At 52.8% G+C, this 15259-nt stretch overlaps 4 protein-coding genes across 4 annotated transcripts; 3 read left to right on the top strand and 1 right to left on the bottom strand.

The window, feature by feature from the left end:
- Positions 1 to 5014: 5014 nt before the first annotated feature.
- Positions 5015 to 5692, top strand: CkaCkLH20_07111 (uncharacterized protein; the record flags this gene model as incomplete). The annotated part of the gene is made up of 1 exon (XM_038889828.1): positions 5015 to 5692. The coding sequence occupies one exon, from the start codon at positions 5015 to 5017 to the stop codon at positions 5690 to 5692; it is 678 nt and encodes a 225-aa protein (XP_038744752.1).
- A 4680-nt stretch (positions 5693 to 10372) lies between these two features.
- On the top strand, positions 10373 to 11791 carry CkaCkLH20_07110 (uncharacterized protein; the record flags this gene model as incomplete). Its single annotated transcript, XM_038889827.1, has 3 exons — positions 10373 to 10432; positions 10530 to 11531; positions 11585 to 11791. The coding sequence occupies 3 exons, from the start codon at positions 10373 to 10375 to the stop codon at positions 11789 to 11791; spliced, it is 1269 nt and encodes a 422-aa protein (XP_038744751.1).
- A 244-nt stretch (positions 11792 to 12035) lies between these two features.
- On the bottom strand, positions 12036 to 13096 carry CkaCkLH20_07109 (putative bis(5'-nucleosyl)-tetraphosphatase; the record flags this gene model as incomplete). The annotated part of the gene is made up of 2 exons (XM_038889826.1): positions 12036 to 12908; positions 12968 to 13096. The coding sequence occupies 2 exons, from the start codon at positions 13094 to 13096 to the stop codon at positions 12036 to 12038; spliced, it is 1002 nt and encodes a 333-aa protein (XP_038744750.1).
- Positions 13097 to 13777: 681 nt separating this feature from the next.
- On the top strand, positions 13778 to 14833 carry CkaCkLH20_07108 (inositol phospholipid synthesis protein Scs3p; the record flags this gene model as incomplete). The annotated part of the gene is made up of 2 exons (XM_038889825.1): positions 13778 to 14668; positions 14732 to 14833. 2 exons carry the CDS (start codon positions 13778 to 13780, stop codon positions 14831 to 14833), a joined length of 993 nt encoding a protein of 330 aa, XP_038744749.1.
- Positions 14834 to 15259: the final 426 nt, after the last annotated feature.

Here is a 15259-nt window from a genome sequence, read left to right as displayed (position 1 = left end):
GAGGTCGAGCCCTGGAGGGCCGAGGAACACGAGTAGCCAGGCCATCACGACTGGCACTTGGTTCCCGCCCTGCGTCTTCTGAAGTTCTCTGAATAGTTTCCTGTCTGCAAGCTTGAGAAGCCCTGAAGCGCGCGTCAGCTATTCGCTTCTCCAATCACAATTGACCACAATACCTTTCCTCGTGGTGAATGGGTTGCCTGCAGTACCTTTCCTCGTGGTGAATGGGTTGCCTGCAGTACCTTTCCTTGTGGTGAATGAATCACCGCGGTTATTTGACGGTGTTGGTTTTGGTGGTTGACCCAAAACAGGAAGGAGCCCCCAGTCTTCGGTCGGTTGGCATGCCGAAGTGCAGCTCAAGCCGCAGCTAATCGCTTGCGCCATACCTTGCTGGCCTCTCCAGACATCGCCGCACAGGTTCTTGCTGACTTCCATGGCGTCGTCGATACGTCGTGGTCGCAGCGAATTCGGACCGCTCGTCACCCCTTGAAGGGCGTCGCTTCGGATCGTGGCCTCGGCTTCTGCACTCGCCAACTCCCAGTATGAGCACAGCTTCCCTTCTAAGCCAATCGAGGGAGATGTGCTTATTTGGCGCAGATGTGGCTTCCAATCGCATCCGTCGTCGACATGTTTGGATGTGGTTCCTGGCGAGAGAGAAACAGAGTGGTTCAGATGAGACAAGCTGCTGGCTTTCGGGGCTCGCATAGCTCATTGCAGCTTGATCATTGTCGATTTTGTAAAGGTAGGATCAATTATCAATGAGGATTGACAACCTTCCTGGTTCATATCTCACGCCTCTGAGGAATGATATCCGGAGCACGCGGGGAACTTTCCAGACAGACCAGCGGTTCCCACATTCTTTAACGCCCGCCGCGGCGTCTGGAACGCAGTTTCTTGCGATGAACTGGGAGAAGCGTATGGATGGAGCTCCTTCGATCAGTTGCTGTCCTTGACTGTGGTCCTCGATCACCGATATGCCTTCACACGTCATGGCTGCCAACCGCTTATCAACCCCGTTCTTACTTCCCAAGACACAACTTATCTGAGATCTGCCTGCTATCGACGACCGAAATCCGGCATTACGGCACAGCGGCTCAAGAATTGACGCAAGTTGAAGGCTTCGACACGAACTCTAAATGAGGGGACATGGGGACCAATAGACTTTTGACGATGTTTCAAGCTTTTTACCTTGAAGCAAGCGTCCGTTGTCAACGGAATCGTCGAATGGCTTTTCTTGATTGAGCGACGCCGAATTTTAGTTCCAAACTATGTAGACTACCTTTTCAACCTCATGTCGTTCTACAGGGTCTCCTTGTTCGGCCTGTGTCTAGCGTAAGCGCTTTCAACGTCTCGATCCTGGGATGAAGGCAGGTAGCCAAACGAACTTACCAATCATCTCCTTTCCGACAAACCTAGCCGCGGGGAGACTTCCTTGCCCTTGCAGATTGATAATGATGACCAGAGCCCCGAAACTTCGGGTCCACTCTGTTCTAGGCTGTCGTGAAGTCCTAGTCAGTTTGACAGTCCAGAGCGATCGGTTAAAGCGCATGATGACCGCCTCGGCCTTTCTAAGGCAACGCTTGATGTGACTTGTTCCACACACGACGGCTACTCTTTTTCTGGTACGGTGGTGAATGCAGCACTCGTATCAGCTTGAACACGCGCAATAATGGCACCACGTGTAGTAAGGTTGCACAAATTGACGACTTGGTGTGGTGCAAATCTACCCAGCTGTCTACTGGCACTTTCACAGTTTTCCCACTCTTCAGCGTTTGTGCCTGGCAGCTTGCCTTACCGCCATGTGTGTTCAATGATCCATGGATGTTCATGCCGATCATAACACCTTAATCGCAATTCTCCGCTGCCTATCTATGATTAAGCTTTGAAGCCCACCGGACATCCCTTGTTCTGAAGCCGCTTGGTGGTCTTGGCTCATCAACTTCTGTTCTCAGAAAGGGCAAGTCCGTCGGGTACACCAGTGCAATGTTGAGGTCCATTGAATAGGCATTAGTACCCCTCATTATCACAAGGCTGGAGCTTGTTCATTCCTGACTTCGAGGCTGAAGTCACACCAATTGACAGAAGTGGCAAAATACAGCCTGCAATTGCTGGTAGGGATAGGGAAAACACCATGCTACCGAACAGAACCGGTATCTACACCGGCAGTTTTCAGACAACAAAGACAACATCAACTAGAGATATAGTATTTATCGGATTGTCTTGAGTGGAAACGATGTTGACTGCCGAAGATCCATGTAAGTCCCAGCAGGTCAAACAAACTCCAGCTTCTGACGATCTCGGTATCCCACGATTCTCGTTCTATGGAATCCTGAACATAACGGCCTTCCATCGGTTCTTTCCGATCTCTAGACCATTATGCCAATGCAGACTTCACTGCCCTTGTACAAGATAACATGAGTCTGGTAATATAAAGGGTATTAGTTCCCGTAAGCGACGGCTTTTGCCGGATCGTTGCTCATTGGTGCCGAACATTGGTGCCGAACTCCGGCATCGTTCTTCGACATAAGAATACACTTCTGAGACCGGTTAATACATCATGAGGCATCAATCAATTAGCAGCTTATGAACAAGGACTTTCAAATTTCCGATAATGGCTTAACGTCTCTTGAGCGTCCGGACTGTCTCAAGATCGTCAGACATAGCTCCGCACTGCAGGGTTGAGCAGAATACCTGGAGAGGGGCTTCCCCGGCTGGATAAGTGGGTAAGGCACCGGAGAGTATTTCCCATGCCCAAGAGACCCTGGGGAAAATTGCAGAAGTCTGGTATAGTAACAAACCAATCTCTTGGATCTTGAAATTGGCCACTTATACATGTACCCTTTCGGCTATTCAGTATGTTATGCGATCCTTCTTGGAGGCTTCGGGTGATGTGTTGATCGGCAAACAGTCCAGTATCTTTCTTTCATGTAGAAAGGCACCTCAAGTATCCAAGATCAAGAAATTGGTGTTACTTGATACTCACATGAATAAACAGAGGCTTCGTGCGTCCCCTCACCGGGAGCTCTCGCGTTGCTCTCATCACAAAGGTTCACATCGCACAATAAACATGATTTCTTGATGTGCCTTGCGCCCTTTTGAAGTGCCTAGGATGATGATTCTTAATCAGCTGAGTCCGTTGCCAGGTTGATTGTTGCAGGGCGAGGAATTGACATGATATCCATGTTCCCTTCCACGCCGCTGTTCTCCTAAAGTGGGCTGCCAAAGCAGTGTCCACCTCGTACGTGGCACATGAGCCATTGCGTGCCAGCTGTTTTCTGTTCTGTTCCCAAATCAGTTCTAGTAGACTGTATACCTTGTTAATTGCGTAGATGCCGCTCGCAAATCGGAAGCTTTGGCAACAGAGCCAGGAGTCGTCTCAGCCGGATAGGGGAAACTATCATCGGATCGTCAAATGATCTATGAGGTCAAAAAATGTCCGTCGGGACCATACGTAACCGACGGGAAGTCCAAGATGAAACGAAACAAGATGTAGCTTGCCAGACTGCTCCACCAAGGCTGGCTTCGTCTTAGCCCGCTGCCCACATCAGCGGCATACGTGATATTGCTTTGCCCCTCAACCATCCCGATAAAGGATCAAGTCATAACCCTTCCATACTACATTCAGCACTGAACGAAGTAGAATCTGTTATCGCTTGTCTTGGCTAGAAGAGTTGCTGCTTTGCATCCCCTGATACTGCAGCTAGGAACACTACGCAGTACCCCAGTACTCTTCAGAATATAAGCTGATGCCAGATTTCCATCGATATTATCGACGTATCTTTGGTCAGACCTCTCTAGACAACCTTCGGCGCTCATCATAGGCTTCTTCAGAATCGTCAAGCTTCAGGCCTGTCGCACGGGTTCGGTTCCGTAGCACCACTACACCTACACTGGCTGCAATCGGGAGAAGTGTCAGCTAGCTGCATTTATTGCATCTGACGCTGTATACCGATCGGCCTTCGCAGTGTGGTCTACCTTAGTAAGAGATGCCGAGCACAGCAAATGCCGAACAGCCACTTGGGGTGGCCACCTGAGCCCATCCTGGGTACCCTTCCTACGTGTTAGTGGTGGGTGATGCAAATCCTTGTGCTCTTTCGAATCGCTTACCGTCAGCAATGCTATGGTGAGTGGACAGCCTATGACAGGCTTCATTGATATATGGCTACGCGTATCATTCCAATTTCTTTCGTTTTTCTTTCTTTTTTTTGGTGCAAATTTTGGGGAGCCTTTTAAGCAATCACTATCACCTTATGTCATTGCAACCACAGCCGATCTGGATAAACTGTGTGGCCAACAGTGCCACGTTGCTGTACTGTTGAACTGGGCCAACCATCATGTAGTCATTCTAGGCTTCTGCAGCATGTTGGTCAAGACTCATAATCCTCCGTAGTGCCTTGGCGTGCCAATTCTCCGGAATCCTTTTCCTGCTGTTCGGATCATTAGTGGAAACCGAGACACCATCGAGAAATTGCAGGACGGCTTCAACGGCATCAAAGTTGCCTGTTTTGGATGTCTTCCGGCGAAGGCTCCGAAACATACCCCACCCACGCAACCGAGGGCCGTTTAGTGGCTCCGAAATAGAGTGCCGGAGTCCTAAATCGTTCAAATGTTGCACTCCTTAATGAGCAGTAGATGGGGCTAGGATCGAATTGGCAAGTCTTTTTGTCCATTATGGGGGTCGTATGGGTTGATAGACAGCGTAACCTGGTGCAGTGTCTTTCTTGTGATTGGTGGACAGAGCAATTTTTCCAGTTCATGGGCACGTCAACTCAACTTCAACTTCCTCCGCCAACAACATCATCTCTCGTGTTCGCCTCTGATATTGATGTTGCCCTGCGATGGCAGGCGAAAATTTCCAACTCTGCTGTGAAGTCATCTGATTTGCTTTCACTGCGGTGGATTTTTGTGAACTAGGTAGATACAAAATGCCAATAATTTCCCGCTCAATTCTCGATGCCGTAGCCAGCCCTTTTCACAGTCAGCAACGCATTACAAGCATCTTTGTCCTAAAAAAACCATGATCTGCGCATTTCTCAAGACGGCTCTTGTGGCCACCATGGTCGGCACCTCAGTCGCCGTTGACACCTGGGGCGGTTCCGTGTCACTTGGCCCGACGACATCGACTATCATCCGGGCCGTAACGACTATCATCCCCGGAGATGCCCCTCCCACTCAGAACGGCGTCTTAGCCCTATGGCCTGGAATGTCCAACGGCACGGGCGATTTAGTTCAAACGACCCTCGAGTCCTGGACCGACAACTCATGGTGCGGTGCCAAGAAGGGCCAGTGGTGCGTTCGCGCCTCGCTCTTCGGCTGGTTCGGCCAGCTCAGCGGCACCGCGAGCCCTGTCTCGGGCAACCAGAAGGTCAAAATTCTCTACGAGCTTCTCTCGGATAACAACACTTGGCGTCAAACCGTCACCGATGCCGACACGGGCAAGCAGCTCAGCACGTACGAGTACAAGTCCGGCCCTTTCATGAGAGGGTATGGTACCGGTACCGAGTGCAACGCCAACTGCAGCCCTACTATCGCTAAGCAGCAGTACATCAACACCGAGATCACCCTCGCCGGTGCCGACCCCAACTTTGGCAAGACCATTGCCACCGCCCAGAAGGCGACCTACACCGGGCTGGCCAGCAGCCAGAACGGCAAGGTCTGGACCATCAAGGAGATCAACATCCCTGCTATGGTTTGATCTGGTTGTATTGAAACTTGGATCACAACGTGGCGAAGTAACCATGGTGATATGGAGTATTGCCCAATTCAGTGTAAATATTTTGACCAGATACTTCGGGTCAGTACATAGGACTTGAATGCCGCCGAGACGTGGTTAGTACAAACAACAACAAGACTCGATCTTCATTCCGATGCTTTGAATCGCGCGAGAACTCGGTCCGAGATTTGGCCCAAGAGTTGAGCCGCCCAGCCATGGCTTTTTCCATGCCATTGTGGCAATTTGAGAATGTTTTGAACGCTTCGGTGGTCCAGACGTCTTCCGGCGGCTGGGCGGGATGGTGTTTGCGGCTCAAACTCTGACCAAACGGGGCAGACGTCTGTGTGACTGCCCGGGGTAAGATATTGACTGTGACTTGATCAGTTTTACCGTATGATATTTGACAACCTAAATTAACACATTCTAGTGCCCATTACCCAAGCTCGATCTCTCTACCACCTGTTTGATCTCTCCCTCCTCGCCTCGATCACTGGCGAGAAGCGAGTTGACGATCTCTGATGAGACTGGCGTTGCAGAACTGAGCATGACCCAAAAGGACGGATCAAATAAGGGCATAGCCGTGACAGCTCAGATCATAGCCCACCTCCATGTCAATAAGACGTGACGGTGGGTATATTCCATCTTAGTATTATAACACTGATGATATTGGAGAATCTTGATGGTGATCGGACTTGATCAAGTGAAAAGAACAACTATGATCTAGATTACGACCAAGCACACACGTCGGGACCACAGTCAAGGGGCCTCGCACATATCCAGTAGACTCCGCCATCGCCACCAGACTACAGCCGACGTGCTCTTGCTGAGGCTTGCCAACCCACCGACTCTGGCCTCTCAGAAATGGCTTTGATTCCTGCCACCTCCCCTGTCCCGGGGAACCAGGCTAATGCAACCGGCGCGGCAGAGCGGATGCCGGCCACTCTCCATTCGCACAGATTACCCGCCGAACCGTCCTGGAATAAATCCAGCGCGCCCACTGTCTCCCGGTTTTTATGATAGCTCTTTTCCATTTTTTCCCGCTCACAATCTGATCGAATCTCGATTCGGATCTCAGGCATATCGTCGTTCCAACGATATGAGTATGAGATCGTATCCAAGTATCCACCGCTGCATAGCAAGCGTAGACGAAGCGGAAAGAGCGCTTGCCGTGGTGGACACGAGTCCATTGCCCAGCACCAAAGGCATGTCATCTCTCTAAGAGGGCCCGGATCCCTGGATCCCTGATTTCCTGCAAATCGCCGCGGTCATTCTGGCCTCTCCGGGACGGGCTTGTTTCTGACATGTCAAGGCCGTCTGGGCTGGCTCAACAGCAGTGCACCCTCTTCTATCGATGCACGTGTTCTCATTAGGAAAAGAAACCAGTTCGGTCGGCCTCGACATTTACCAAATAGGAAAACGCTTTGGCAGATTGTATCATTGAGTGCATGACAATCGAATGGATTAAGAAATGCGACTCACGCGTAGATAAGCTGCCCGGTCAAGAGAAAACTCAGAAACTATTTTGTGACGAATTTGGAGGCCACAAACTGCAGACGCCGAACCCTGTGTACGGATGTACAGATTGTGCCGTCAACTTTTTTTGCTTTTTGATGGCCGTTTTGTGTATTTCTTTTTCTCTGACTGACACCGGCTTGACAGGATTGGTCGAAACGGCATGATCCACGTCCAGCTGCAGCTCGCTGCGGTACAGCTGGCAATCTGCAAGTACTGCTGCCGGAAATATTCGCCCGGTGTGCCGGTGTAGTTCATGAACGCTCACCTTCCTGAACCATTGGGGTTGTGGGCTGTCATGGGTTCCAAAGTTGCCCTACCCCGTCTACACGAGATTTTGTTTCTCGCAAACGAGAGTCGATCCCCGATTGCCCAAGCAGAAGAAAAGGTCAACATGAGATTGCAATGTTGTCTGTTCGTGATGGTCAGTCAAGTTGAAATATGAGGGCGGCGCTCCCGTTGATCGGCTCCCGGACGACTCCCGCGTCAAGTCAGCAAACAAGGAAATGAAGCCTCGCTGGATTCTGTCAACTGCGCCAGCGGCATCGGACTGACCTTCCGCTCATACCCCTCTTCTCAAAATCTCAACATGACATGTCGCATCACGGCTGCAGCATCGGTTTGTCAACCAGCCGTCAGTACATGCACAGGGGGGTTTTCTGCGTTGGGGTGGGAAGACTCCTCATCCCCACACATCCTGCAGCCTCCCAAGAGCCATCCCGTGTCTGTGCTGGCCCCCCCTCAATTGGAGATTCTGTCGTACTCATTGAGCGTTCCATATTGCCGGTATGCAGTCGAGAGAAAGTGGAAGACTCTGTAGCCTCAGCCCTGTTATTACGCCTCGGGGAACGTAACCCTGGCTTGCCGAATGCTTCAGTAAGTGTCGAAAGGTCGACATGGCGATGTTTCCTCTTTTGCACAACTGTCGATGCCTGTTTTCTCTTTGAATCATCATACCATCTCATCCCACAGATTCCCACTCTTCGAAGCTCAGATATCGAGTACAGAAGTGATCGATCCGTGGTTCGCTGACGTGGCAGACAAGCGCTCAGCCTGCCTGCTGCCATCGTCCTGAGTCCGAGCATCGATCTAGATCTCAGCATGCAAGAGATTTCCTGGCCCAGACTTTCAAATCGAATGGTTCGGCCTATGCAACACGAGATATGTATCCACCTGGCGATCGTAACAAATCAAATAGCCAGACCGCCGCGGCGTTGCATAACCGCACTGGCATAGATGGCAGATGCTCGGTAAAAGGGGCTTTGCTGCAGCAGCCCAGATTTTCTCACAACCCACAGAGATGGGTCCTGGTCTGCGGTTCATCGACAAGGGCGTCCTGCAGGAAGCTGGAGACAGTCAGAACCTACCCGCACTCAACCCTGCGACTGAGCAGGTCGGTCATTGGACCATCACCGAATTCTAGGATGCCGGTGACAGCTGTCTGCTGCCACAGCAGGCTCGGACTGACGTGAGGGTTGTCCCATGACATGAGGGATGTGTGGAATGGTCCGGTCCGGTCGACGTATGGCGCTCAGGAGGCAGCAAACTCTGCATTCCCCTGGGGGAGATGACTTGCCCACCACGTTCCCCGGCTTGTTGGCCACAGATAGGAGAGCGCCGAGCACCAGCACGGGATGGCAGCTCGCTGCCAATCTGCTCGTAAAGAGGAGGAGTCTTCCCGCAGAAGACGTGCGGTTCAAACGCCAGCATCCATCTGGCCAATTGGGAATCACCCGACCGAAGGGGACAGTAAACGCTCTTCCCAAGGCCCATGTCGTCTCCTCCCGGACGGGACATCCGGTACCCTGGCGCAGAGAACGTCGGTGCCATGGCATGCATGGCTAGGACGATCTTACTAGGAGGGCCATGTTGGATGACCGCACCCATCCGACCAAGCCCATCCCCAAGTCGTCGACGGGTCAGTGGGCCCCCCACGGGACGACGATGTACGATCTACCTACCTTGCCTCATAAAATTCGTCCAAGATCCCGCCACCACGCGCGAGCCATACCCCTGTCCCGATACAAGCAGCCTCCGCTTCGACCCAGGCGGCTGAAAAGTGACAGGTCTGCTTATGCTCGTGATCAACGACGAAGCCGGGAGAAAGCCCATCCCCAAGATCGTTCTCGCCGCAAAAAGCTACGAGATGGCCGGGCCGGAGCCGTCGAGAACACGCACGCTTTTCTCAAATGGTTAACATTTGCATATATTGCTGCGGATCTCAGTAGGATTGCTCCGGGCGGAAGGGAGATCAGGAAAGAGGAGATAGTTTCATCGTCCCGCTTTACCTTAATCGAACTGCTCTTTTGGCCACGGGTAGGGGGCGGCTTGGTCTCGTGTCCGAGGTTGAAAAGGACCTTCCTTCCCGCCAGAACCGTGATGTCTTGGTCGAATAACTGTCGATCTGATTTCTTTCTCTCAGCGTCATCATATCAATAACCCCTCGTCATTGTCGATTCATCCTTTGAATAGCTCTGGTCATCGTGGCCATTAATGTTTATTGTTTCGTATTCATCCGCCTCTTGATTCCGCGCTTTCCCCCTTCATCTGTCTCTCCCCAAAGCTCGAGCCCCTTTCTGAGGCCTCATCAATAGTGGCAGTAATTTTGTCGTTCGTTGGCCATCCGTACCAGCCACAGACCAACAGACTGAAGAACCGGTTCGCCTTGCCACCCGTCCGCTGCTATCCGCGTACCATCTCATACCGCCATTCTCCAGCCGAGGAGAACCCCTTTTGCAGCCACCGGTGGAACACCTCTCGGGAGCGTACGCCGCATCTTGCAGACTTCTTCATTGACCGCCGAAACCCCCCACATCTTCCCTTCTTCAACGCACTACCGGACGACGACATCGTGCGTGCGAGTTGAGACAGCGCAGAACACCGATAGAACGTCACGGAAGAAGCGGTGAGAGAGCATCGAGCCATCTCTCCCATCTCTCGGTCCGAGGCGTCGTAATCTTCTCGTCGAGGATGTTTATGAGAGCGCCTCCCCGGGTGGGCTTTCATGGCTCGGACTTCTTCGCCTTTGAGCAGGACGTAACAGCCAGAGCCCAACAACGCTTCAACCAACGACGCCAGAGAAAACTGATTTCACGTCGCGGCAAACACCCTCTCAGCAACCACAGGGCTCCTCCATACCACGCAAGCATCATGACTGGCGAGGAGTGGTCTTTTCCCGGCGTGCCGGACGGTATCCAAGACAGTTTCGAGGTGCGTCTGCTCATTTCCCTCAGCTTCCCGTTCTCCCTTCAACCACCCATCTGAGATGTGATCAAGGCCTTCTTGCTGACTGGATGTTTGTCCTCAGGTTCAGCAACTCCGCAACAGATACCTCGCTGGCACCGCTGGCAGTCCCTTCTCTGACCCTGAGTCTTGTATGCTCTTTCAGAGGATGCAACAGTTTGACGCTTCTTTGAGCAACAAGCGACCAGTCATGGACCACGACCAGCCATGGCATCCCGATGGCATGCCTTACGTGCACGACGTTCAGTCCATGTTTGCGCCGATGCACTTCCAGTATGGCGTTGCGTCCATTGACGATGTCCCGATGGCCTCCGCGGGTGGCCTGGGTCAAAACATGCCCATCTCCTCTCCCGCCTTCTCAGCATCTGAGTCTGGTGCCAGCTTCGGTAGTTTCTCCTCCACCGGCGTGCCCAACCTCCTCGACTCTGGCTCCTTCAGCTCGGCAGACGGCTCTGCGATCATCACCAGCCCGCCCCAGCAGTTCGAATACGTCACCTCGCCGTTCACGTCGTCGTCTTTGGTGAGCGAGGATCTGTCCAACATCAAGGCAGCTCCTCCCTCGCCCACGCCCTTCTCGGAAACATCCCCAATCGTCTTCTTTCCGACAGCTCCCGACCATCTTGTCGAGCCGCGGTGCCCGATGAATGACCACCACGCCATGAGTGCTCCCGTGCTTGAGCGCCATGGCTCTGGACCCGGTATCAAGTCCGAGCCGCAAGGTCGTCGCGTGCTGCCCTCAAAGCCCCGTAAGGAGCTCCCTGAGAAGCCGCGATCTCGCCGGGCTGCCTCTCCATCTCGCAGGGTGAATCCGACGGCGCCCAAGACAGAGCTCCGACCCAAGCAGCCAAAGCCTTGTCCAGTGCCAGTTCCAGTGATCACAGAAGCCGCGGAGCGGTCTGCCAAGGACGATTATCTTCTCAAGGCCAAGGCAGAGGGCCTGACATATCGTGAAATCCGTGTCAAGGGTAACTTCTCCGAGGCCGAGTCCACGCTTCGTGGCCGATACCGTACTCTCACAAAAAGCAAGGAGGAGAGGGTGCGAAAGCCTGAGTGGACCCAGCATGATGTAAGTTTCATCCCTCAAAACCAGCAGGATTACTTCTAACTCGCGATCGACAGGTCCATTTGCTGCGGAAGGCTGTTCGCAAGTTCTCCAAGGGGAACGATCCTGCCTCCACCAAGATTCCTTGGAAGCAGGTGGCCGAGTACATCTACAACCACGATGGTTCGTACCTTTTTGGCAATGCCACTTGTCGCAAGAAGTGGGACGAGCTTGTCATGAACTCTGGAGGAAGACGCTTGGGTGGAATGGGGACCATGGAGTGACAGTTGGGGCGACGTGGCGGAGTTGGCACCGTGTTTGATGGGATCGGGTATTCGGGACGAACATCGAGATAGTTGTCGGGCGAGAGAGTTGAGATATGAGCTATGGGTAAAGGTGGAGCGATGGCTGCTTTCAGTTTGTACTGTTTACCTTAGTTAGAAACCTGCCGCTGGGCAAGATTGTTTGTCTGTTGCATGTATTTTTAGTTTGGGTGTGTTGTGTTTGCCCTCTTTAAAATCCCCCTCTTTAGAGCTTCTTGCTGTGGCCAGCGGTGTTCGGGACCCCAATCTTTGAAAGCACGTCGAACAATTGCTTGTCCTCGCCCTTCACTCCGAGAGCATTCCACTCGTCTTCATTCTTGACAAGAGCGGTTCCTGCCAGTACGGTGCCGTTGAGGTTGAGCTTTCCCACTGGTTTGCCTTGCTCCAACAGAGTGTAGCCCTCTGCCAATCGCGGCATTACCACCAGAGAACTGCTTGTCATCGCGAGGTTGTAGCTGATTTGCGACTCACCGTTACTGGGGTTGTCCAGTTTCCCGGCGTGGGCCTCGACCGCAGCAACGGCTGACTTGAAGAGGGATATGTAAATTGAGTGGAGCTCGTCCGGAGTCATACTGCGATGGATCTGTTCTCCGAACGTCGTAAACGGCACACCACTGACGCGGGGCTGCCCGAGCTGCTTGGCCAGAACATCCCATTTAGAGCCCTCCGGCAGCCCGTCCTTCATGCGAGCAACTGGCAGGAGCTGAATATGCCGGTGTGGCTGGCTGGCTCCGGAGTGCGATCCACTGTTGAAGAAGGCGTAGAGCTCGCCATTGCTTCCGCCGTGACTTTCACCGTACTGCCGGTACGCCTCGATACACGCGTAGGTCGCGGCTAGATCGATTGGCTCCAACATGTCGGTCTGTTCTTTGAAGTCCTTCGTCGCAAGAATGAAGTGCTCGGGAACGATGGCAAACTTGTTCAGGACGAGATTGTGCCCGGAAGAGGGGATGTCGGCGATGAACAGCGGGCCATTCTCGGGGTTCTCGAAAGGGTCGAAGGGCTTGCGTGGTTCGTCGGTCTTTGGCTTGGGGGCAGTCGGTTTGTTTGCTAATGCGGGAGAAAAACGAAGCTGGAACTGCATGCGCGCGTCAGGAGATATGCTGTAGACTGATGTACACGATGATCCAAACTTACAGGGATCGAGTTCGCATTGAGGACGGTGACTTGGGTCGCATAGTAGTTCAAGTCGGCATTGGCTCGAGCCTTATTGAAGGCTGCTTTAACGAGATCCGGCAGGTTCGCGGGAGCCTTGACAAGCGACATTTTAGCTGAAAGCAAATGGTCAATGGCTGTTTGATAGGGAGAGGAAAGGATGAGGTTACATCCAGGTCGTAACGCGCTGCTCGGACGGAGGAAGCTACAACCAGACGGCCCCACCTTGACCTGCTACACCGAAGTCCTCACCTCGCTTCTCACCGAGAGTCCACCGAATACATGCAATGAACAGCAACTTGTGGCAAGCTGATTTTCTTTAAAGCGATATAGTACTTTTCCCCCAAACTAGCTTGCTATCAGTGGTAAATTAAGAACCAGATTATTAACAACCGTAGTCTTCCGCCATCATCTGCGCCGTTCTATGGCGATGTGTCCTCGGCTTAGAGCAGTGCAAGGTGAGTCTCGGTAAGTTCGGTCAGCGGAAGACGACGTCTTCCGATTGGCCAGTGGGCGATTAAAGGGACCGAGGCCGGTGATTACGTAACTTGGAAACTTCGGCTCAGCTGTCACTGCCCCACCATCAGCTGCACCTTCCGATGAGAATACGTACCGTTGTCCGATCAGCAACGTCATACTTTCATCTGCTGAATTCTTCTGCCAAGTCTCTCCTGTTGTCTTCCTCCCACCACCTTAAGAAGGCGACTCTCCCACGTCACGCGACGAACTTCGCTGTTTGCTATTCTGCCCTTTATGCTGTAGAATAACCGCCAGACGTCTCACACAGCGACCATGGAAACACCGCCGACTGCGAACCTGCGTACCAAAACCAGGCGTGCCCTCGACGAACTCAACGGAGCAGCAACGATGGCGCCCGAATCCCCGACCAAGACGAAGCGGAACAATCCCCTTCTCCCGACGCCCTCAGAGACTCTCGTTCTCGCCGCTTTTCCCGTTATCCTCCTCTTCGGCACCATATTCTCCCTTCTGTCTCCCGACGTCCGATCCTCCCAATACGACCACGCCTCCCAGGCTCACGTCCAAGACACCGCGCCCTCGTACTTCGCTCGCAAGTCGAACCTCTTCAACGTAATCTTCGTGAAAAGAGGCTGGTTCTGGATCACTGCCGCCTTCTTCACATTCATCCTCACCCACCCCGCGACCGCGCACGCGACCCGCCGCATACAAGCTACTCTGCGCTGGGCCCTCATCACCACCTGGTGGTTCTTCGTCACTCAGTGGTTCTTCGGCCCGGCCATCATCGACCGGGGCTTTCGCTGGACTGGCGGAAAGTGCGAGCTGATTGAAGAGAAGGTGGAGCTTGGCAAGGGAGATGCTAAGGAGGTTTTCACAGCTGTCGCGTGTAGGGCTGCTGGCGGACGCTGGCGTGGCGGACACGACATCAGCGGACACGTTTTCCTGTTGGTTCTTGGTTGCGGTTTTTTGCTTTCCGAGGTCAGCTGGGTGGTTCTTCGATGGAAGGGAGCCCGGAGGGAGGAGCGCAGCGTCGTTATGACCGATGGTGCCACCAAGACGGCTACAGTCGAGGCACAGGGCCTTCAGGGAGAGCCTGTCCCGGGCGATGCTCTTGGCTTGGGAGGCAAGTTTGCGCTTGGTGTCGTCGGTTTGAGCTCTTGGATGCTGCTGATGACAGCCATCTACTTCCACACCTGGTTCGAGAAGGTATGTCACAACTGTTGCCAATCCCGACTCTGTAGAATAATTACTGACGTTCGCGCCTCACAGGTTACTGGCCTTACGACTGCCCTCGTCGCACTTTACGGTGTTTACATTCTTCCTCGTTTTGTTCCGGTGATACGGCAGGTGGTTGGGTTGCCTGGGATTTGATGAGAGCCTGGATTAGATTCGAGTGATAGATACTCATTAATACAAGAATACCCCCCTTCACGTTAATAGCTATGCTTGCACACGATCTTCTGGTTATTTTACACACAGAGCTATCAGTTACCACGATGAATACATGTGCACAACTCCAGGCCTTTTCCTAGAATAATTACGGTGAGAGCGATGACAACAGAACATCCGACACTTTGCGAATGTCATGCACATGTCACAAAATGTCACAGCAGCCAGCCAAGGTGATCAAAACTGTTGATTCGTTTGTGGTATCTAATGCCCCTCGGGCGAAACAAGAATGTAAACTCAAACCAACCCTGTGTTTTCTAGAATCCTCAAACTCCCGTTCCCTGATGCAAGTATACCACCGTTCCCAATAATACACACAAGAAAGTGTGGTAGCTCACGCCGCTAGGG

Source organism: Colletotrichum karsti, assembly GCF_011947395.1.
Source record: "Colletotrichum karsti strain CkLH20 chromosome Unknown Scaffold22, whole genome shotgun sequence".
Taxonomy (NCBI): Eukaryota; Fungi; Ascomycota; class Sordariomycetes; order Glomerellales; family Glomerellaceae; genus Colletotrichum; species Colletotrichum karsti.
The sequence above is the reverse complement of the archived record's forward strand: the minus strand, read 5'-3'. Positions and strand labels throughout refer to the sequence as shown.